Source organism: Indicator indicator, chromosome 20 (assembly GCF_027791375.1).
Source record: "Indicator indicator isolate 239-I01 chromosome 20, UM_Iind_1.1, whole genome shotgun sequence".
NCBI lineage: Eukaryota > Metazoa > Chordata > Aves > Piciformes > Indicatoridae > Indicator > Indicator indicator.
Genome location: NC_072029.1, coordinates 12,577,641 through 12,600,290, shown reverse-complemented (window position 1 = coordinate 12,600,290; position 22,650 = coordinate 12,577,641). Strand labels below are relative to the sequence as shown.

General features: G+C 40.7%; 1 protein-coding gene across 3 annotated transcripts; it reads right to left on the bottom strand.

Annotated features, from left to right (window-relative positions):
- Positions 1 to 5,642: 5,642 nt before the first annotated feature.
- Positions 5,643 to 18,465, bottom strand: RAB18 (RAB18, member RAS oncogene family). 3 transcript variants are annotated; one of them, XM_054390039.1, is made up of 7 exons: positions 18,363 to 18,465; positions 15,796 to 15,851; positions 12,165 to 12,226; positions 10,270 to 10,342; positions 8,895 to 9,013; positions 8,748 to 8,814; positions 5,643 to 7,316 (listed from the first exon to the last, which is right to left on the bottom strand). In XM_054390039.1, the coding sequence occupies exons 1-7, from the start codon at positions 18,428 to 18,430 to the stop codon at positions 7,138 to 7,140; spliced, it is 624 nt and encodes a 207-aa protein (XP_054246014.1). In that variant the 5' UTR covers positions 18,431 to 18,465; the 3' UTR covers positions 5,643 to 7,137. The 3 variants fall into 3 exon arrangements, with proteins under 3 accessions (XP_054246014.1, XP_054246016.1, XP_054246015.1); XM_054390040.1 differs by lacking the exon at positions 8,748 to 8,814 and having other exon boundaries at positions 7,172 to 7,316; XM_054390041.1 differs by lacking the exons at positions 8,895 to 9,013; positions 10,270 to 10,342.
- Between the last annotated feature and the right edge of the window lie 4,185 nt (positions 18,466 to 22,650).

Sequence of the window (22,650 nt, the reverse complement as noted above, 5' to 3'; positions counted from 1 at the left end):
ATTTTAGCATATTTCTTGGATTTCTCACTCTTCCTTAAAGCAGTGTGTCAACAAACAGAATACCTTCATGCTTGATACAAACCTCATTCTTCTCCTGAACTGTCCTGGTATCCTGAACTTCCACCTGCCTGATATGAAAGGAGAATTTGTCACAGAATTTACTGGCTAGTGGAATTGATCCTACAGGATGCCTTTTAAAATTTATTTTTCTCCTCTCCCACAGGAGGGTGGAGAGTTCAGCAGGGGACAGCATTATACAACTTTGGTGTGCACTGCAGCCCTATATTTAAGAATGCATTTAGTTACCTTTTTTTTTCCATGGCCTGTTTTGCTTTTTTTTTTTTTCCAACAGCCTGTGTGAATTCTTTTGGAATGACATGAAATCATCCAGCTGCACCCAGTATAGAGCAGAGCAAGGAACACATACGGGCTGAATGCCACTCTCTTAGGAAATACACGCTTGCTAGAAGTAAATTATGGTGTATTGTAACAACCCAAAGTATTGTCCAGAGTTATTTGTGGCTAAGCACAAAGAACAAAGTAATATGTGGCAACATCTGATACACAATTCACTTAAAGCCATTTGTTGCAAGGAGCAGTTGCTAACCAAAATTGTTGCCATTAACTTGTTCTGTGACAACTTGCACAAAAGCACTTTCTGTGGCCATGGAAGGCCCATTCCTAGGCTAAAGCTCAGATAGATGTTAGGCTTTTCCTTTCAGCCTCATCTGTTCCCAATGAAACAGAAAAAGCCAGGCACTTTACTTGGAGCTTAGTCCTCCTCATCCAGGCTTCAGCTCCACAGAGCTCTGTTCCTATATTAAGTGCCACAAACCAACTCTGCACACCCAGTGCCCCCCATATGCTCCGACCTGCTCTTGGTTACTTCTCTTTTTCATTTCTTCCACTTTGCTTCCCCAAGCCCCCTGCAGCCATCCTAACCAGAGCCTCTGGATGCCACCAAAATACAAATAATTCGAGGTGAAAAAGGCTCCATTCTGAAAGTGGAAGAAAGTGGACTCTTGGAAAGAATGTGAACCTTTCTAGAATAAATAAAACATTTATTCAAGTAACTTGCTTTCATCTCTTATTTCTCTAAAGTTGATTGGAAAGAAAGAAAGAAGTCACCAAGACACACATTCCAAGAGTCTCCTTGGTATAAATCAGGCAGCACACGCACTGCACACCAGTAACAATGAAATGACCCCTTCAAATACTGCTTCTCTTGCCAAGCATAACTTCTGTGAAGACTTTAAACTTCACCACTGGCCAAAGTTTGAGAGCTGAAAAGGGCCTAAAGCAACCCTCCTCAGCTGCTGTTTTCAGCAGGAAAGAAAAAAAAAAAAAAAAAAGTTAAAGAGATGCTCTCAGCCTCTAAACCCCCAAATTCTCCTCTGGGATTAAAACTGTCAGATTCCTGTCAACGATGACTTGGGTGCAACTCTTTCCCAGTGTGCCTTTGGAAACCACTCACGCTTGCTGTGTTTGGCCCAACCACTTGCAGACGAGATCCAACCCTGGACTACTCACCAAGCCAGAGTTTGAATTCAAAGACAAAGGAGCAATGTCAGAACCAACTTCTGACAGATCCCGTCCTGGCTGTGCTGTACTGGTCCATGAACACACAGAAATCAGACTCATGAAGGCTGAACCCTTTAATTTAAAAACAAAATGGAAGGCAAATACCAGAGTCTTATTCCTTCCACTTTTCAAGTTTACAGCTTTGTTACTGTGACTCCTCTGCAATTGATATGTTGGACACTAATGGGGCCACAGGAAACAAAACCAGAGGACTAACATTAGCCAGTGAGTTTAAGCAACAGGGAATGCCAAAAGCAGGCTGCTTTAGCTCCTCCCACACTACCCAGAATAAGCACAAGCATCAAGAAAATTATTCAGAATCTGCACTTAAATAGAATCTGCTATTAAGAAGGATCACAACAGTTTGATTATTGAATATTTGGTACTAATGAGTAAAGGTCTGACACTCATCTGCAGAGAAAAATGCATAAATAGGAGAATCAAACTGCACAAATGCATCACACATGCCACTGTGTCACTGAAAATATGGAAAGTGTTCAGAAGGAAAAGTGAAAATAGCTGAACTACAAAATCCTTTATGCCATATGCCTTCAGAAAATAGCTCCTCTCAAAATATTTTTCCTTCCACTGCTGTTAGCTAAAAAAAGAAAAAAAGAAGAAAAAAATGAAACCAACTAATAACAAACTCCTCTCTCTCCACAGCTTTCCCCTCTTTGAAAGAAAAGGAGTGTTTGATTCAACTGAAATCACGCAGTGCCACGAAACAGATCGCCGTTTTTTCAGAGAGAAAATCCCAACTGTTTTTCTCTTCTGCTCACAGAACTCAAGTTGCTCTGGGCAATTATTAACAAAACTGCACAAAGTAACAGTAAAAAATACAAAATGGGCCAAACAATCCTGTCACTCTCCCTGCATCCCACACACGCAACCCTTGCAAGAGCAGAAATGTCACTTGACACAAACAACTCTCTAGCAGAATTTGCCTCTTGGCCTCTGTACTTACATTTATTAAAAATGCAATAAAATCATCACCGTACCACATGAAATGGTTTAATGCATAAAAGAGGGTTCCCAATTAATCTGTGCTAGGACAATTATAAGGGACGTGTACAAGCAAATAGAGATGAAGCCTTTGAAGACTCAATTCCTGCTTTGTAGGGCTTCCAGCTGATAACCCTCTCACACCAGTCTCCCGCTCAAGTTCACAAAATGGGCTGCTGCCATCTTATGGAAGAGATCTTGAAAAGCAGTTGGTTCAACACCAGTTCTCCTCATCTTCCCTTACTGCACTTAATCTTCCTTGGTTTACTCTGTGAGCAGTAACTTCAAAAAACACATTTCCTTGCTTTGCAAAGAACTGCCTGATGTTGTGAGTGCAAGTTACTTTCTCACCTATAATTTTACAGTCATTTCAGAGAGTCCAGGAAGTCAGCTGGAGTAGTGAACTGGCACAGGGACACTGCCTTAGAGATTTCTTGTGCAGTTGTCATGAGCTGAGTTGAATCTGTTGATGATATTCAATACCATGCTGCCATCATACCAGCTTCCAGTGCTGGCTGGAGCACAGCACCATGGGGCTTGAAGTTCAGATTGTAACACGAGAGGCTTCCTGTTCCAGTTGCTGCTGCTGGTTTAGTTTTGAGGTGTTGAGCTTTTCAGCTGGGCTGGCTACAGGTTGTGGGGGAGGTCGCTTGGCTTTTGCTGCTGCTCTTGCATTTCGCTGCACTTCTCTGCAAATGGGCTGAGGTAATTGAGCATTGGATCACTACCAGTTAAACTCTTTATCTCAACTCTTGAGCTCAACCCAGAGGGTGTTTTTTGTGTGTTACTTTCCACCCCGTCTGTGTGGGGAGAGGGGAGGCATGTAAGACCAGGCTGTGTTAACCCAGGACAGCAGAACAATAGCAGCCAGCTGGAGCCATTTGGACACTGCAGGATAAAGTCATCGTTTTTGCCCAGTCTTCAGGCAGTCATTCTGGCGTCTTTGGGGCCAGCTTGAACCAGCTGAGCTAAAGATGTGATTTTTAATGTGCTTATCTTCTAGACAGCTTATCTTAAGCTGTCTAGAAACTTACATTCACAGTTCTTTGTCTGTACAACCCTTCAATTTTTAAATGAAGGTGCCACAGGTACAAAACTTGGAATAGTTTTAACAGAGAGCTTCTCTTTTCTTTAGTCAAAATCTAATACTATTGGAAAGTGACTGGGGAAAACATAACTTGTATTTTGCCCTTGAAGACTCAACCACCTCTGAAAACCATTATGCCTGGCAACATAAAAATGCCCTGCTCATACTCATGTTGCTTACTGACACCTTCTTGAGGACAGCAAGACACTGAAAATTACTACAGAAGCTCTGAGCCACATGTGGGCTGGATGCAGCACCTTGAACATTTCTATCAATCCTCCAACAGCAGTAACTTGTGCTGATCCCAACACTGGCTGCCCAGGCTTTAAGTGTTTGGAAAAAGGTATTTGGTTCAGCCTCAAAACATAGAATTATTACACTAAATTATGGGGCAAGATTAGAAAGATTATTGCAGTTCACTCTGTATGAGGTTACTCACAATGGACCTAAACACACGAAGCACACAGAGTGGTTACCACTGTCGTATGGGATGGCAGCAAAAACACCATTTCCTGATTCTGCCAAGGCTGATGAAACAGTCACTGGTATCATTTGAGGACTTACTGAACTCACGTTTTCACTTAGTTAAGCCTGACTTTTAGCCAGCCCTTGACTTCATTATTGCAGAACAGAAAAAATTCAGCTAAAATTCATACCAATAAAAAAAATTTTTGAAGGCATCTTGAAACATTCCCCAGAAGTCTGTCTCACCTCCAGGCTGCTGTAAAGACTACAGAAAACCTCTGCCAGCCACTATTAGTCAGCCTTTTTGACTACGGAGTAGATGAACTGGGAACAACTTCAGTTTTAACTGCCATTCATCATCATGTAACATTTCTCAGTTACCTCACTCTGGTTCAGTAATTTCTTATGAAACTCTCTGCCATGGCAATAGACACATTGTCATCACCTGATGCAGAGCACAGCAGCTCTCTCCATTACACTCCAGCTATGTACTGAGGTAGACTGAAGAGTCTCTTGAGCATACTCTGAGCACAACAATACTCCACAGAGACACAGGCCTAAATCATCATTAAAAAGAGGTTATGATACAGCTTTCAGAATGTTTGCATTGCAGCTGGAACAATGAAAGTGCACTTGGAAATAACAGTGATAGAATTCTGACCTGGGAATAGTCTGATTTGAAAGACGGCAGTCCTCCCACTCTAAAGGAGAGGGAAGAGTGTTAAACCCAAACAAGAATGCTGCAGCCAAGACTAAATGATGCTAAGAAATATTGGAAGCACAGGAACCCACCCCTCCAGGACACAGCTTGTTGACAGAGCAAGGAAAAGTGGAGGTAAGATTCTAGGAAAAGCCATTCCTCAAATGAATATGACAGGAAAGCTAGTTGCAAGTAATTTTCTTTTCTAGAAAATAAAAACTGAAACCTGTCTAACTGCTCTCAGTCTCACTAAACCAGTTATTTCAGAATGCCCTTCTCCTCAGAAAATTTTGCAGGGGAAGGAACAAGTGAGTTGATTCTTTTGCACAACAATGGCCACTATTCAGAGTGCCCAGCAGCTCCTCCTTTTGACACAGGCTGTCAGATCTGGCAAAGGCACAATGAGAGATGAATCCAGGTCTTGTGATAAAAGGGTCTTTTGTGAGAAACTGAAAATTAAGTCTCTCTTTAGAGGGATGCACCCAGACTAGAGGGGAAATATGGGAATGAATTACAGACATCTGGTAGCATTATGATACTTGCCCAATATTACTGAAATAATACTAAAGTGAGTTATTTTAATGCTCCTCCAAGTTCCTTCTACTACTAGCCCACAAAAACCAAAATCCTTTGACCTCAAATCTAGTATTTGCTCAGCCCACACAGCCTGCATGAAACAGTCATACAAATCTAACATTTTAATACAGTACATATGTATGTTTAATATTAGTTACATTTACATATTTAAATTATCCTACTACATTAACAATACTATAGATACAATATTTGTTAAAAACAACTAGCACAGTTAAGTCTGCAAATTTTGGTATTGTTTCCTAGTAAGTGTAAAACAGAATAGAAAACAGAAGTTTCCTTGTGAAGAAAAAAGTGTATCTTAACAGAAGCAGCCAAGGCCTGCTGCAAAAATACAGATCATGTATGCTGACATTTACACAAAACCCTGCAGTAATAAAAAAAGTGCTGTCAGTCACCATATTTACAAGAAACTGCCCAGTAGTTCAGTTACTGATTGCACAGTAGTGATTATTTTAAAAGAAAACCACAACACAGCATCCTTGTCTTGTCCTTCATGCATCAGAAGTAATTTGTCCAGAAGTGACCTTGTTTAAACCATATGAGCTAGAAAATACACAGCTCTACAATAGGAAGAGGTTACAAAAGTTGGAGACTGTGGAAAAAAAAATTTATTAGTCTATACAAGTCTTCTGAAACAAACCATATGCTTTCATACAGTAAATTCAAGTGAATACTCATTGCAATAGTTATCTTTCCATACAGAGATCAAGAAGCCCTACAGCTTCCACTTAGTGTCTGTGACAGGAAGTTTTATTTCTGAACAAGTAGCCGCACAAAGCTGACAGGTGCTGACAGGTGCCAGAGATCCTCACAGCCACAGTGAGCTACACTTTGAGATAGTTATATTACAAACATTTAGGAAAATTAGGCATTGGTATTGAAGTGTGGCAAATGGATTCACAATGAAAGAACAAAAATGTCATTCTGACCCCTTACCAATAATGAAGACTTTGTACAGCAAGTCTAGAGTAGACTGCATCATAAAAACTTAAAGAGTGCCAGAGTACCACAAATTTAGTATATAAATATCACAGGATTAAAACTCCAGGTAAGCCCTAAACTGAAGTCAAGATTTAAAAGGAGAAAAAAAAAAAAAGGCATCCCACAGCTTTGCAAAGGAAGGTTTCAGAGCAGATGCTTCAAGAAAGTGCTGATACCAACTATGGCCTATGACAATTTGTATTTTAGACAGCTCTGCTGAAAGACAAAAACTCAGCAGATTTGCCTGAGAACTGTAGAATCTTGCTGGTTTTAATCACATGAAAAAGCATTTACTGGAAGAGATGAAACATAATATTTATAGCTCACACTGCTTTCAAGGTGTGTGCACATTTATAGTTCCATAATTTCAAGACTATTTAAAAATAAGACAAAGAGCAGACAATGCAGTAATGTGTTTCTGTTAGATGGATTTGTTTAGAATAGTTACATGATAAATGTACAGAGTCATAAAATTTTTAGTGCATTTGTTCTTGCACATTATTTATGCTACTTATAAAAACCTGAAGATTGTAGTTTGGGCATGCTTACCATAACATTTTCAAACTGGGGAAGCTGCAGACATTTTTTCCTACAAGTGTTCACTGCCATGATACAAAACAAGTATGTGCAAACTGCAAGGTCCCTAAAAATAGCATTTAATGAATTTATATACAGGAAGATGTCACTAGCTGTTTAAATATGCAAAGAACAAGCTTCCCAAAGTTTATAACATAGAACAATATCCACCACATGCTCCTCCTCCTCCATATCCTTCTTCCTTGTTTGATAACTTTACACCTCTGTTTTGGCTCTCACTTTCCCACAGTCCAGGAGTCTGGATGATTTTTTCAACAAGTTCTTCAAAGGCACACTGTACACCATCACATGTTTTTGCACTTGCCTCTGGAAAAGGGATACAAGAAGTCAAGTGTTAGCACAGCTTCCAGGAACATGCTTCTCTTTCAGTTAAGTCTCAACCTCCTCAACTTGGGCTTCTAGAATATTTTCTGTAACAACACAGCACTGCCAAAATTAGCAAGTATGCAGATTTCTGTCACCACGCAAGGCAGCACATCAAAAGACATTAATGTAAGAGCTTCCAAGTTGAAGATCACCAAAATAAAGACAGGTATGGCTTCGCTTTATTTTTCTGTGGAAAGCACTTCAGTAAGGTAAAAGGTCTGCTAAACCTGGTGGCTGTTCTGTATTTCAGTGCTGTAGTAAGGACTGCAACACCACCAGGTAAGCAGCAAGAATCCATACAGTAGGATTCTGGGTCAGCCTACATGATACAACTCATCTGATAAAAAGCAGTAAGTGTCTTATTTCCTCTTCAGTTCACAGAATTCTAGGTAATTTCACTCAGGAGCTTTACTCTGGCTAAACTCATGAAATCTGCTCACAAGCACCATCTGAAACTATTCAGTACCAGTACAGCTTGTCCTGTCTCTCCACACAGCCATGCAGATACTTAGCACATACAGAATCCAGATAGATATATTTATAGTTTAATTTCCATGTTTCTCTTCATCTTTCATGCAGCTAACAGCTTTTGCCTCAGCTTTGAACTTCTATTTCTACATCTGACACCATGGTCAAAAGAAACACAGCAAGGTACTAGACAAAGATTTGTCATTAGTCAGAGAAGGAACATCATTGACGTGTTCTGCACTTAGTCTTAACTGCTTTGCTACTGGAGTCATCCTATGAAGAAACCTCTGCTGATGCTTAAATGAAACATGTTAAAACTTAGGCATAAAGAATCACTTCACCACCCACCTTAACTCATCACTACAGGGCTTTGCATAAAAGTGCCATTTCATCTTGCAGCAAGATGAGACCAACCTATTTGCTCCAGTCAGGATTATGTCATCCAATCCCACCCATTTTAAATTTAATTTCCTTCCTGTTTTAACAACCCAGTTCCAGTACAGATTTCTGTCAAGTACCAGCTCTTCTGCTATACTGAAAGCTGCCCACTAGTGCCAGTTTTCCATCTTTCATTTTGCTTCTGTTACTAATTTAATGAGCGGGCTGGGAAAAGAAATCTGACAAAACCCAAACGTAAAACAAGTTCTGTCAGACTAAAGTAGGGTCTGTATTCTGCCCTTAATCCTCCTGAATTTCAGTATACTCATCCTCAGAACAAATATCTGGACATATTTAGGAGTAATTAAAAATTTTTAAAAGTTGAGTATCTTATCTTTGTACCTACTGCAGCTGAGATATATCATTAACTGGACTGTACACATAAGGACTACTAATCCTACAGAAGTGGTACTTCTCACTCTGTAATAAAACCAAGTAATAACCCTACAAACACCCATAACATACCTATGAACAACATGGAATGTTTTCTTGCAAATTTAAGACCTTCATTTCTGTCAACTTCACGGTTTTCCTGTAATAAGACATAGCATTAATGCACATCATTAACAAAGTACACCAACAGATGAATTCCTGCAGTTGATTTCAGTTTACCTTATCAATCTTGTTTCCAACCAGCATTTTCACTATGTCATTCCTTGTGCAGTACGTTTCCAGTTCATTTAACCAGTTATCCAGCTTGACAAAAGTATCTCTTCTTGTAACATCATAAACTGAAAGATATTAGCACTATTATTTCCACAATACTTTTTCCAAGAAATACAGTTTGTTACAAAAGGAGAAAAAAAAACCCACAGATTTCTGAAAGCTGAAGTTCCAAGGATTCCAATTTAGCTACTAAAAAAGACAATACTTGCAGTAAAATGGAACATCCACCAGCAATTGAACATTTCATGTGAGACAAGCATAAACAGTTGGTCTCAATCACATTGTTCATGTAAGCCAAGCTATGAATCTTATTTTAAAGGAAGCTGTTTAACAAAGAGCTATCCAAGAGAAAAACAAAGAACTATCTAGAAGAAGATTATGAAATAAAATGAGAGCATATATCAGTGGCAAAACCTTCTAGCACCCAAGCAGTGCTTGCTTACTTTTACAGTTTTCAACAGTAAGTAGCAGGTTCAGTGCCAGCAACTAAGTGACTTGATGAGACATGCCTTGACAGCATCTTCCCATACCAGAGGATAATGCAACTCATACTTGGGAAACAGTATATGCAAACCAAAAGCCACCCAGAGTCTCTGGACAGAAGCTATTCCAAGTCAAATAATTTAACTGGACACTATCTTACCAAGAATCTCTGAAATGAGATGCAACTTCAAAACAAGCCAGACTTAATACCCTGCCCTTACTTTCATCAGCTCCTCACTTGTAGCAGTGGAGAAGCAGAACTTCAGAGCTCAGTGCCTGGTTAACAGTTTCCTGTATCACTAGAAAGTTGCAGTTACGAGTTCTGGCCTGGGTTTCTCTCACACCAAGTGATGATTTCTATGGTCCCAGTTAGTCTTTTCTAAGTAATTCCATATAACATTCCAGCAGTATGGAGAGAGAAATAGCAAAAAAATCCCAGCCACACTCCACAGTGTTTGCATTGATTTCATCAGGGAAAAGGAAGGAGAAGAGAGAAAGCAGTGTACACACTGATACAGAAAGAATACACCGAGAAGAAAAAAAGTGTGTGTTTGTTTTTTCTTGTAAGCACAGGCAAAAACCAGAAGTAATAAATAAAAGGTAAGAGGCAAATTTGGAGTAGCACAGAGATAGCTCCAAGCTATCCCTTCAAAGAGCAGTAGTTTATCTCATGCAAAAATTAGTGGTTCTCAGGGCCTTTAATGTATTGAGTTATTGAACACAAATTATGACTTCTAACATTAATTAGATACTACAGAAAGGTTATACGAATTTGTCTAACTCCAATGCATAAGAAAAACACGAGTTTATTCCAAATACAATGCAAAGCTATACTTACCTAGGATAACACCTTGTGCACCTCTGTAGTAGCTGGGTGTTAATGTTCTGAACCGCTCCTGACCTGCAGTATCCTAAAAAACCACAGTCATAAACTTCCATTATTCTGAATTATAGCAGAATCTCCTTTAGCTCTCAGGCATTCTGCTTCTAACAAACCATAAAATAAAATTCAAAGTACGTCAAGCTATCAGATTAACCAAGTTTATACTCTCCTCTGATGTTTTGCTGCATGTTGAGATGTTTTGTAGTCTGTCCTAGGAAGCACCTTTAAAGTATTAAGTGTTGTAAATCACTGGACCATATACAAATAAGATAGCCAGCTCTATGGAAAGCTTTAGCAACCAGGAAGAAGCACTACTGCAGTACTAAGATTTTGCAACAAAACCCATGGCAAGAAAACTAGTTCCCTCACCTCAATCACCTTGGTCCAATTCATTTTGATTCAGTGCCAGGGCAAATGTATTTAACATGCTATGACAGAGCAGCTCAGGTTTTCAGTGAAGTTGAATCTACATCCTCAAATTTAAAGTGTCAACAGTTCTACAAAAATACAAATATTAGAATGCTGTTTTCTTACCAGAGATTAAGTTATAGTGCACACCCATTGCAAAGAGGATTAAATAATTTCACCCAAGTTACCCCAGGTTAGAAATGACACCTGAAACACCGTGGATTCAAAATGGTTCCTGGCCAAAGAACATGAATACCTGAACTGGACTTCCAACACTCAGTCAATCCCATACATTTCAAACTGGTTTTGCATCACAATACACCTTTAAAATTGTCTTTTCCAATTTACTTCAGAATTACTTCTTCATTGACCAACATGAACCCTAAATCAGTCCTATATAAGGTTTTCCAGCCCATGATAGCACTGTTCTGCTATCAGTCCAAATTTCCATATAGATGTCTGTCAAGTTGTTGCAGTTCTTTTCCTTGTCAAACCCATTGATTTTTTAGCAATTACGAGTGCCACGCTAAGACAAAAGTGCATGTTTTAAATCACGACATGAACCACACAACAGAATTATTGCAATATGTATTTCCTGTTCCACTACTACTTCCCAAGGAAGTACAGGCCAGGTATTTTGCTTATATGAGAAACAAGGCTTTATTCTTGCTTGCTGCAAGAAGTCACAACTGGCTCTGAATATTCAAAAGGTGCTTCGAGTCACACAAGTGTGGAAGCTGGAGAAAGTTTAAAGAAAAGCTTGGCAGTACTTTTTCCTTCTTCGCTTGCCATGAATTTATAAGTTCTACTTTTAGTTTCAGTAGATGCTGAACACTAAGGCTGAGACAAACACTGCCTCTCCCTCTGTCATTTGCATCTGCTACAAGCAACACTGACCTCAAGCCTATGCATTGCATGAGGGCTATGAAGTTTTTAAGCTAAAAATTTCTCGGAGAGGTAACACGCATAAACTGAGCACACAACAGTAATTCTTAACCTATTAACACTACAAAATTTATTTTAAGTGTAGCCTTCTAAAATCTTCAAGTACAGGCAAGAATGATGTATACAGGAAGAAAGAAGTCAACAAGGACTAACCCTTTAGAAGTAAAACAATATATTGTTCATTAAAAAAAAAAAAAGGAATGCCCACATTCATGGTTTGGAAGCCTGACTGATTTTTAGTACTTCTTTACCCCTTCTTTTCTCTACTCTTATCCCAACCAGACCTACAACCAGTGCTACAGAAAAAGCTCAGAGGCAAGAGAATTGCCCCATTAGCTAGTTGTCCAAAAGTTAATTCCACTTTCTTAATGGTTCAGTATTAACTTCCCACTGCTCAAAATGGCCTTATCAAATAGAAATCCATACAAACTTACATAACACAAGCCAGCACTATTCTTAAAGCAAAGCAATACGTGAAGCACTTAAGAGACACTTACCCATATTGCCAGTTTTGCTTTGTTTCCATCAACTGAAATGGTTTTCACCTTGAAGTCCACACCTAGAGAAGGAAAAAAATGTTTTAGCTCTTCAAACATATTAGTTTTGAAATACAAACAGTTGTTTTTGAAAGATAAAAAGAAACAACTACCACTCAGAAAACAAGTTGTTTTGACTGGAACAGAATGAGTAACTTTCATTAGCTATTCACTAACCTTGATCAAAATTCTGCTCACAGGCTTTTGCAGAAGCCTAAGGGCCTTTTAAGCCATCAACTCAAAGCACTTCATGAACAAAAGGCAAATAATACATTTTCTTTATTAAAGCACATATTCCAGGACAAATATTCAAATTTGTAACTCAAATGGGTTCACTTTCTATTCACTACTCATACATGTGTTCTCCTTGAGTAGGTCCATAGTCTTAAGAAACGTACTTTCAAAGCTACACTGGCTTAGGGAAACAGCAAACACCTATCTCAAGCAATCTGACCACGTCCCATTAAGGTGATCATGCAGAGGTAAACCAATTTACATAGAGACCCATCTACTACATGATTGTTATCCTGTGAGATATAATGTTAGATGACAGTAATTCCACTAACAAACATGTTAAATAAGCTTCAGATAATTTGAACACACAGTTATCTTTCTTACAGGGATTCCAGTAACATTGGGGACCCTCCATTACCGTGCTCAGTGACTAAGAAAAAAAACAGACATGGTAACAGCTCTGCTGTTGATAAACCATCTACCTAAACACTTGACGATTCCTCTTTCCCCTCGTCCCCTTTTCTTTAAATACCCAGGAACCAGCAGTCTATCACTTGCCCAAGGACAAGCGGCACAAAACTCACGCCAAGAAGGACAAGATGTGCAAATACACACATCAGTTTCAAAGGCTGAGTATAGTTATGATCCATTTTGCTGTAATTTAATCCTTAGGTTACCAACAGTAAATAACTGGGAGTATGCTTTAATTATTTTGGAGCACCTCTCACTCCATCAGGCAGCAGCCCTGAAATGAAGTAGTAGCATGGAAAGCTGATACCTTTATATGCACAACTCTCAAGTGTGACAGCAAACTTCCTGCATTTTGACTTAAAATAGTAGCCGTTGTACTTGCTGCAAGAATTAGAATTTCTGCTTTAACTATTCTAACACAAAACGTTTAAGCAGGGCCTCACAGTACGTGTGCTGCTGTACTTTATTCCCAAGGCCGTGCAGATTACAAACAAATACAAACAGCTGCCAAAATACATTGTTTACACAGAGAGAGCACATAGAATGCTTAAGAAACAGCACACTGCAAGCAGATTTACAGCTTCACTGCAACTGAGGTTTAAAAGAGCTTTATTTAAAAGGATACAAATTTCATTCCACTGTTTCACAGCTTCAGCTCACTACCTTCCCTGAAGCATCAAGTGATTTTCAGACTACAAGAAGCCCACACTCCATTTCAGGCAACGTTTTGCCAAAACACATAATCTTTTGCTGTAACTGAACAGAACTGTTTGGTTTTGTGGTTTGTTGGGGTGTTTGGGGGGGGGAGGGGGTGTTTGTTTGTTTTAGGGAGTGAGAATCTTAGTTCCTAACTTAGCCAGTAATATAATGCTCCATGCCATGCACAAGGAGGATACATTATTCTAGAGTTATGTTCACAGAAAACAGTCACTATTAACTTAGCTTTCAACGCCAGTTCTTAGAACTTCACCTAGTTCATAGAAAGCTTGCTAGCATAGCAGTTGTCTCAAGCTGATCCTGAAAAACATTCTGTCCTGCCAATTTTTCAGCACTCAGAAGTAAGTTTTAGACTACTAGAATCTCTTCTTCCACTGTAATTGCCTATTTCTTTCCCTAAACTGTAAAAATCACCACTGCTCACCCAGGATGTCCAACACCTCACAGCACATTTTTAGCCATCTGTCTGACATCAAAACCTCTGTGTTATTACAAGCTTATGTCAAGTTTTAAGAAGAAACAAATTTTCCTTTAGGAAAAACATTAGGCATATTCACAGTAGCCTTCTCCCATTCAGTAAACAGGTTCAGTGTCTTGTGCCTGCACAGCTCTGCAATCTTCATTTAATGGCTAGTGTGCACACACTGTTAGCCTTGCTGCTAGATCAATATTAAAAGATAACGCTTCAAATGCTGCATAAGCAATGCAAGCAAATTAAAAAACTAAAATAGTGCATGACCTTTGTCTTAAAGACTGACTACTGAAAAGCAAAAGTATGAAAATTAAGAGCACAACAAAATCTACCCAATAAAGTGGCAACTACAATACTAGTAAAACCAGCAGCTCAACAAAGAGAAAAGCCAGTTAACAAGAAAATCTTTTAAATAACTCAGGTTTTGATTATCAATCTGCCATAATAGAAGTAGAGAAAATGCAGAGCTCAAGAAAATCTTATTAAACTGAACCAATAGGTTACTTTAGATCAGAATGCAAGACTGCCATCTTCACCACCTGGTATGTTCCATTGCTGTCTCCTTCCACTCTATCCTTTCTCATGAAATGAGACAGGGGTGCTTGCACAAGATCATGTTTTATGAGCAATGAAATGAAAAAAAAGTAGGCCATGTTCCTTCTCATGAACAGTAATTAAAACCAGATTGATTTACTGACTTCTCAACCAATCAAACACAGCTGGCTTTGTTTACCAACAGCTGAACTCAAAGAAAAAGTTTGATATGAGCTCTTAGCCAGAACTCTTCCTACAAAGTAAAAAATACAATTTAAATGCATCATGTGGAAAAGTCACCTCTCTATTCCATTAATTCAGTTATTAATTTGGCATAGAGCTGCATCACATTCTTGTAAGTTTCATTTTACTTCCTTTGACAACCATCTGCATAGTTGGGTAGATGAAACAAATATACTAATGTGGAATTAACACGAATAACCACCTGCATTCTGGGTCACTCTCCTCCAACACAACTGGCTTCACTGTCGGTAGGTTTCATACCAACAGAGTAACGATATATCACTGCTTTTTTCCCAGCAGCTCTAGGTACTTGGCTCTCTACCTTTCAAGGAACTGCAAAAACCCACACTAATGTCCTCCCTACAGAGGAAAAGCAGAAACCACACAGTACTCTCTCGTATTGTCAATTGCTGCAAGAGCAAACATACCCTATCAAAGGGACTCTGAAGTGTTCTTGCAATACTTGGCAGCTATCTTATTACTTAGAACACAAGCTCTGTACAGCAGTATTACTATTCAAACTTGACAGCTATCTAGTACAGATTAATCAGTAGGAGATGTATCAGGGAGCTCTTACATTTTCACTGCAGCCTCAAACACTGGTAACAGTGAACTGCAGGTTGTTCCACCAGAGCTTTTCACAGTCCATACCAATGACTTCCCTTCTTCATGATGAAGGTGACATTTATATCTATTTTCCTAGCCAAGGATGTATTCTTGCATAAAGGGGACAACTACAGGCCAGTACAGTCAATGCTCTATGGCAAGGAGCACTGCATGCTAAAGCTGTGCCCACATCATTCTTTCCTTACAGAGAAGACAGGTCTGAACTTCACCACTGGTTAGGCAAGTCTGAACACACAACAATTTTCTACACAAGTTGGTATAAATTTTTCTGAGGCAGCATCAGCACATACTTACCAATGGTTGCTGCAAGTTCCGGGTCAAACGTATCATCTGTGAATCGCAGCAGAAGGCTGATAGGGAGGGAAGAAAAATAAAGAGTTACTATTATTGCAGCATTTCCATAGCTTACTGGAAGCCTGCAAATTACAAATCTGAATGTAACAGCAAGATTGCACAGCTAAATAAACAAACTACTCATTTTTCCATGGGGAAAATAATACAGATGTGCTCAGAAAGAAGGCCTCTTCTTTGCCTCTATTATGTCTCTTTGAAAACAAAGTATTATACAAGTTGTCCAAACACTTGCTTGAACAGTCACACACCCTGCTTCTAAAAGCATTTTACCCCTTTCTTACTCCATTTGTGTTCCCCCAGAATTCAGCACAAAAGTAAGGTTTTTTTTGTTTCATATTGCCTCACACAATATCTCTGTAAGCTCAAGAAAACTCCAAGTCAGCTTTCCAACTCAGCAGTAACTCCTTGAGCTGGGCCCACAGCAGAACAGCAAGGACTACACCCATCAGCAACAGAGATGCAGAAGTTTAAGAACTGAATTTGTTCACTGTTGCTTTACAATTTTGTATCTTTTTGCATGTAAGACCTTCTACACACATAACATTTCCCCCTATCCTGATGGATGTCTACTACCAACAGAACTGCAACAACTAAGATATACTAGGACATCACAGGAGTCTCTGAAAGAAGTGCCCACAACACCACCATACTTGTGCCAAATGTAAATATTTTGGCAAGAGACAAAGATTCCCAGACTACAATTTCTAAAATCACTTTTTTTTGTCTGTGCTAAGTGTATATTACCATGTGGCAGGCAGCTGTTTGCTGTGACTGGCAGCTTCTATTCATTTCCAGGCTAGAGAAACAAAATAAATCCCCATTTATTTTTGGGGGCTTTCCCCCACACCCCCTTTTTTTTCTCCTTTCTTCTCTTTTTGCATGTGAATTTAGCAGCCAAATCCTTTTTAGCATTTGGATACAGTCCTGCACTAACAGAAAACTGACTACCAAAATTCTTTTACTTCTATAGGACTGGGTGACAACTCAGAAGCTAACCAGAGACCAACCTTTTTTTTTTCCCTCCTTACTCCAGAGCATCAAAATGGTTGCTTTATATTTACCAAATAATAAACATCACAAAAAAAAAAATTGATAGCACATAGGTTTTTACTAGTTCCTTCAGATGGTTGTCAAGATGCTATTTAAAAGCAGCTATTTTTAGTTACCACCAAAACTAGTTTGCCTCAAAACAGACAAAATATGGAACCTTCATACTACCACTAGCTTAAACACCTACGTTTACAAGTCTTGAGTATTAAGACCAGTCAACTTCTTTCTCCACCTTTCTTTCATACACATTTGCTCCCTTCTACAAAATGCAGCTCACTCTCAAGGCCCAGGTTTAAGACAGCACTTGGCTCAGAACTCAACACTCCAGCCACTTACAACACTGTACCAATACAAGTTTAGCATCTAACCTTTCCAACTGAAGTAACAACTAAGTGATGTAAATTCAGGAATAGTCCTATATTAAGTATGTATATCAGAACAGCTGTAGTGCTATCATTTCATAGCAAATTTATTTTCTTTACATAAGGTCTCTTGACATTTTTTTCTGATGTAAACAAGTAAGCATAAGTAGGTACGCATAAACATAGGACATTGTCTCAGGAAAAATTCTTCCATATGGTCACATACAAGAGACATCAGCTCAGCTAAAAGAAATTTGCCTACACCATGTCTGTTACCAGAGGCCTACCATATTACATTAACAGCTCAGGAGTGACACATTTTTAACAAATAATGGTATTTGTTTCTCTTATTAGCAACTTACAAGCTATTTAGGGTCATGGTAGAAAGCTCAGATTACTGCCTTTATGGCAGTATTACAGATGTCCTCCTGCATTTGTGTCCTACCTCCTTTATTTAGATTTACGGCCCTAAAAAAAATGTTAAAAAATACCAAGAGACAAAAAAAGCAGCTTACACAAAAGCCATGAAAAGTGCAGGGAAGGAAGGAAATCAGCCTTGAAGTACTAGATTAAAAAGTGTAATTAGTCAGCAGAAGAATCAACGGTTGAACAACTTCACTGCCTACCCTGGGGGTTGTCCCCCTACATGCAGTGTGAGCCACTTATGACACTACATGTACATATGATGGACCAGATTAACCCCAAATTGCAGCCATCTCCATACGACAGAAGGCTGCAGAGGTCGCAGGAAGGCCCAGATCCCGCTGGACAGGCCGGCAGAGCTCTGCTTCGTCTCAGTTTCCAAGTGGGCCAGCCAAACACCAGCCCTCCCCTGCCCGCCGCAGGGACACTGGCTAGGGGTGGGCTGCGGAAGAGGCAGGCAGCCCTGAGCCGGGGGGCCGCAGGTGGGCCGGCCGAGAAGGCGCGGGGAAGCTCCCCCCGCGGGGCCTAGCCCTCCTCTGGGCAGGCCGCGCCCAGCCCGGGCAGCCGCTGAAGCGAAGCTGGGGTTGTCCAACGCGGCGCCGGGCCGGGCCGGGCCTAACTGGTGCCCAGTGTGGCAGCAGGAGAGGCTGGGGGAGGCGGCCGCCCCCTCACCTGGACTTGCCAACGCCGCTCTCCCCGATGATGAGGATCTTCAAGGTAGTCAACACGTCCTCGTCCATCCCGTCAGCACGCCCGGCCAAACCCGGCCCCGACCGACGCTCCCTGTGCAAGCTACAGCAGCCGCGCCTGCGCCTGCGCGCCCCCACCGCCCCTTTTCACTCGCCCCCTCGCCGCCAGCCCCGCGCATGCGCCTGAGCCGCTTCAGATGCGCCAGCGGCGGGCGGGACGGGAGGAAACAGCCGGGGCTGCGGACGGCGCTTGCGCAGCGGAGCGGAGTTGGCTCCTCCCGGGTGTTTACAGCAGGCGGCCGTGGGTCTGCCGTTGCCGTTCGTGCCTGCGAAGCGCGGCGGTGCCTCTGGCAAGTGTTGAAGCGCTCCGTTCCTGCGACCTCAGGGGAGGAGCGGGCGGGACGGGTCTGCTGTTGGGTTTTCAGTCCGGAATCGGAGGAGAAAAGAAACCGAATGAGGTTGTAGAGCGGTAGGCGAAAGCCTGAGCCGCACCATCGCAGCTGGCCAGCAACCTGTTCCGAAGCAGGACGAGCCGCCGCCTCTCAGGGCTGGTCAGGAACCCACTAGGAGTGAAACTATCTCATTTGGTCACAACCTCCCTACGTCCCGCAATGTAGGGCAGCTGATGTGTGACGCTATTTACTATTAACTCCCAGGATAAGTTCAACATCAATAATTACCCTGTTAAATTTGTGGAGACATATTCTATAAATAAACGTGCTGTGTTTATACCAAGACTGTGCTTTCTTTGTTAGTAATAATCCGAGATTCGTTGAAGGTGTGACTTAGTTTTCATTGTGCTTTACAACCATACAGGAAGGCAGTATGTCTGTTTCTTGTAGGTTTTGTGGAGGTGTATAGGAGCGGTGGGATCTTAGCCATCACAAGTAAATAGAAGCCTTGAAATGTCTAGGTTGTTTAGGTACACAAAATTCTCGAGGGGATGCACATCTCCAGGTTTCAAAGCCCTTCCCTCATTGGTACTTCCAAAGACTTTCTCAGTTACACCAGCTATACACAGTGTCCAGCAAGAGCTGAGAAGCTCAGTCACGTCAGAGAGAAGTCGATAACAATCTACAGGTCTCACGTTGCGAGGACTAATCCTGCTCTCCCATTTCCAGATAGTGAGGCTGACCCATACATTGTTGTGGCAGTGAGTCAAGAGTTATGATTCACATGCAAAACAGGCATGATTGCTAAGCTCAGCAGTCCCTCCTTGGAAAAATCACACACACACGTTCATTTTGTTTTTCTTCTTTATACAGTAATTTGCAGTTTGTGGAAGTGACTGTCACCATGTGTGTCAGGTTCAGGGATGTGTGTTTTCCATGTGATATACTCAAACACAGTCAGCTCATCCACATGATTTCACGTTCAGCAAATAGCCGGGAGTGAAAGTGCTGCAGCCTTCTCAGGGCTCTGGGCAGGATTTCTCTGGAGACCACACTGTGATATAAATGATCCTGCTGTGGCTGACCACTCATTTTTGAAACAATCCGGACCATTTTTGTCAAGCCACTACAGAACAGTGTTCCTCTCTCCCTCTCCAACAGCAGCCAGAGCTGGGCACTCCCATCCATAGCATGGTTAATGTTAAAGGGGGAAGGGAAGGAATAACTCCTTCCCTACTGTGAGACCATTTTATCCATAATCTCCTCTGAAGGGATAATGTACCTCATCTAGCTTTAGGCTGCATGTGCTTGCAGGATTTGTTAGATTGGGATGGAGTGGATTAAGTAACTGCTGTCACCAGTGTCTCACCCTTTGCACAACGTTGTGTGAAGCAATCCTGATAAATCAGAGGGTCTGGTGGGCAAAGGACAAAGACACAATATCAAGGCAGAGATTGCCAAGTAAGCCAAACAACAGTCTGTATTCAATCTATAAAAATTGTTGGGAAAAATGAGTGCAGAAATGTAAATTCAAATGGGGGCAAATCAAGGCTGGCTGTGGCAAGCAGTTTTATCAGGTCAGAACAAAGTCCATCTGTGCCCAGTGACAGTGAGTAGCTTTGCCTAGGCAACAGCATATGAACAGGATGAACACGTAATGATAATTGCACAGAACATTACTGCAGACTATGGCAGTTTGTGATCCAGGTTGAGCCCATAGAGATGGTGTCTTCATATATAATAGCTGTATTTCTCTTAAATAATAGCAGTATTTCTCTTCTCTTGAGTTTGAAACTCCAAATAACTTACAGAGCCTTCTGCAGCACAAGCTTGCTCAGGTTAGCTACATACACATCTTCACTTTTACTTTATATTTTACACCAGCTGCCTTCATTCAATTTCTCTTTTCAGATTAGGTGTGACCATGAACAACTGTCCATTTGCTTACTTTGTGCCGCATACCATTTTCTAGATCTCCATAATTTCCTCCCATATCTATTTAATTGCTCCTCATATGAAAGCAACTGTACAGCCCACTGTCTCTTGTCGTCTCACTGGGCACCACAGTGAAGATACTGGCTGCTTCTTCTCCATTCCCTCCCATCAGATATCTATATACATTTATACACAGAACACCCTTCTGTTCTCCAAGCTAAACAATTCCAGATCTCCTGATCTCTCCTTGTATGAATGAAGCATTGAATTGGTACCATTCTGATGAACTGGACCCAACACTCAAGTGTGGCCTCTACCTGAGCAGAGGAGAACCATCACCTCCCTTGACCTGCTGGCAATGCATTTCCTTGTACAACCTAGGAGGCTGTTTTCCTGCATTTCCACAAGGAATGCCTTCTTCATTTTTAAATCTTCTGTATCTTGCTGTTTATCCATATTGGCCTTTTGAAACTTTGCAAAGCTGCTGACAGATAGTTTATAGTTACACCAAGATTCAAGTATGATGTCTTTAAATTATCTTCATTTTGCCTACATCTACCCTTTAGTCTTCTTTTAAGTGTTCTCCATATTTGTAATTTCCTTTTTTTTCCTTTTTTTTTTTCTGGTACTGGATTTTCCAATCCTTTTGTCATTTCTGCAAGGTTGTTGAATACAATTGTTACAGTAAGGCTTTTTCATAGTTAAACTTTGGCTGTTCCTGTCATCTAGGATAATATCAGTAGTTTTTCTTCCGCTGGTGCTGAGCTGCTAGTTTAGTGGAGAATTTATTTTTTGAAACCCAAATCTTCATTCTTTGCACCATGTCTAGTCATGGAATTGTATCTAAGTTAAGTTTTCATTGTTATTTGAGTTTACTGTCCTCTCAGCCTCTCTGAGAGAGTTATCGTGGCTGAAAGGCCCCTCATGTCATTGCCCCTGTGATCACCATGGTCAGGCAGTCCCTTGCACTCTCCCAATCATACATTGTTGTTGTTTGCATGTTAAGTAATTAATTTCCAAATAGGAAAAGTACTAATAGTCATAATAACCATGTGGCTCAAAGGTTGCCCCAACACACAATCCTGATAAGATAGGAATGGAAAAACCTATGAGAAAAGCCATGTAGCGGTTCCTTTATGGTAGCATGAATGTGGCAAAGGGAGGCTAGTGGAAATGGGCGTTTGGTTCAGGGTGAGCCCTCTGTTTCTGGCAATACCTCCAGTAGAGAGAGCTCCTTCAAAGTGTGAGCATCACTATGAACTCGTGGACATTAAAAAGAAATGCAGCACAAAGAATGTGATGTCCTCCTCTTTTTCGAGAGCACAGTTTATTTCATCCACCAACACACCCAGCAAGGGACTCTTGTTTCTGTGTCCAACAGGGCCTGTGCCAGGGTCAGCGTAACTGTGCCGTCTTTGTTGGACTTTCCTAAGCACGTTGCTCACTAGGTGGCCATGGCAGCACAGTAACAAACACTGTGCATCGTTAGATCTTCCCTTATAAAAACTGCACCAGATGAGGGTTTTGGAAGGATTCACAGCAGTGTGGTTGAGTAACTCTTTTGCACTTTCATCACATTTCTCTTGCACGCAGTATATGCCATTATTATGAAAATTCCTATGCTGATAATCTCTCACAACTCCCTCTTAAGAAAAGGTGTAGGTAGTCAGTACTTCTTGCTATCAGGTCTATCATAAAAATCTGAATAATTTTATAATACATTTGTTTAATCTTTAGTGTTATCTGTAAACTTTGTAGGAGGCCCGTTAACAACCACTGAAGTGCAGCCCTTTGAAGTAAAAGCCAGAAACTGCATAACACATCAACCCTGAAGGGAATTTTGAAGAGAAAGCAAGGCAAAAATACAATCTCCATTTGAAACTGAAGCCAAAATGTAGATGGACACAGTAAGAATGTAGTGCTGCTAATATGCCCCTATACTGT

What these genes read in the sequence shown, in the direction of transcription:
- RAB18 (XM_054390039.1), bottom strand. Translation starts at nt 18,430, where the DNA reads ATGGACGAGGACGTGTTGACTACCTTGAAGATCCTCATCATCGGGGAG. An exon ending in AGCGGCGTTGGCAAGTCCAG is followed by an intron (nt 15,852 to 18,362) that starts GTGAGGGGGCGG and finishes CCTCCCTATCAG; the next exon opens with CCTTCTGCTGCGATTCACAG. An exon ending in ACATTCCATGTTGTTCATAG is followed by an intron (nt 7,317 to 8,747) that starts GTATGTTATGGG and finishes TCCCTTTTCCAG; the next exon opens with AGGCAAGTGCAAAAACATGT.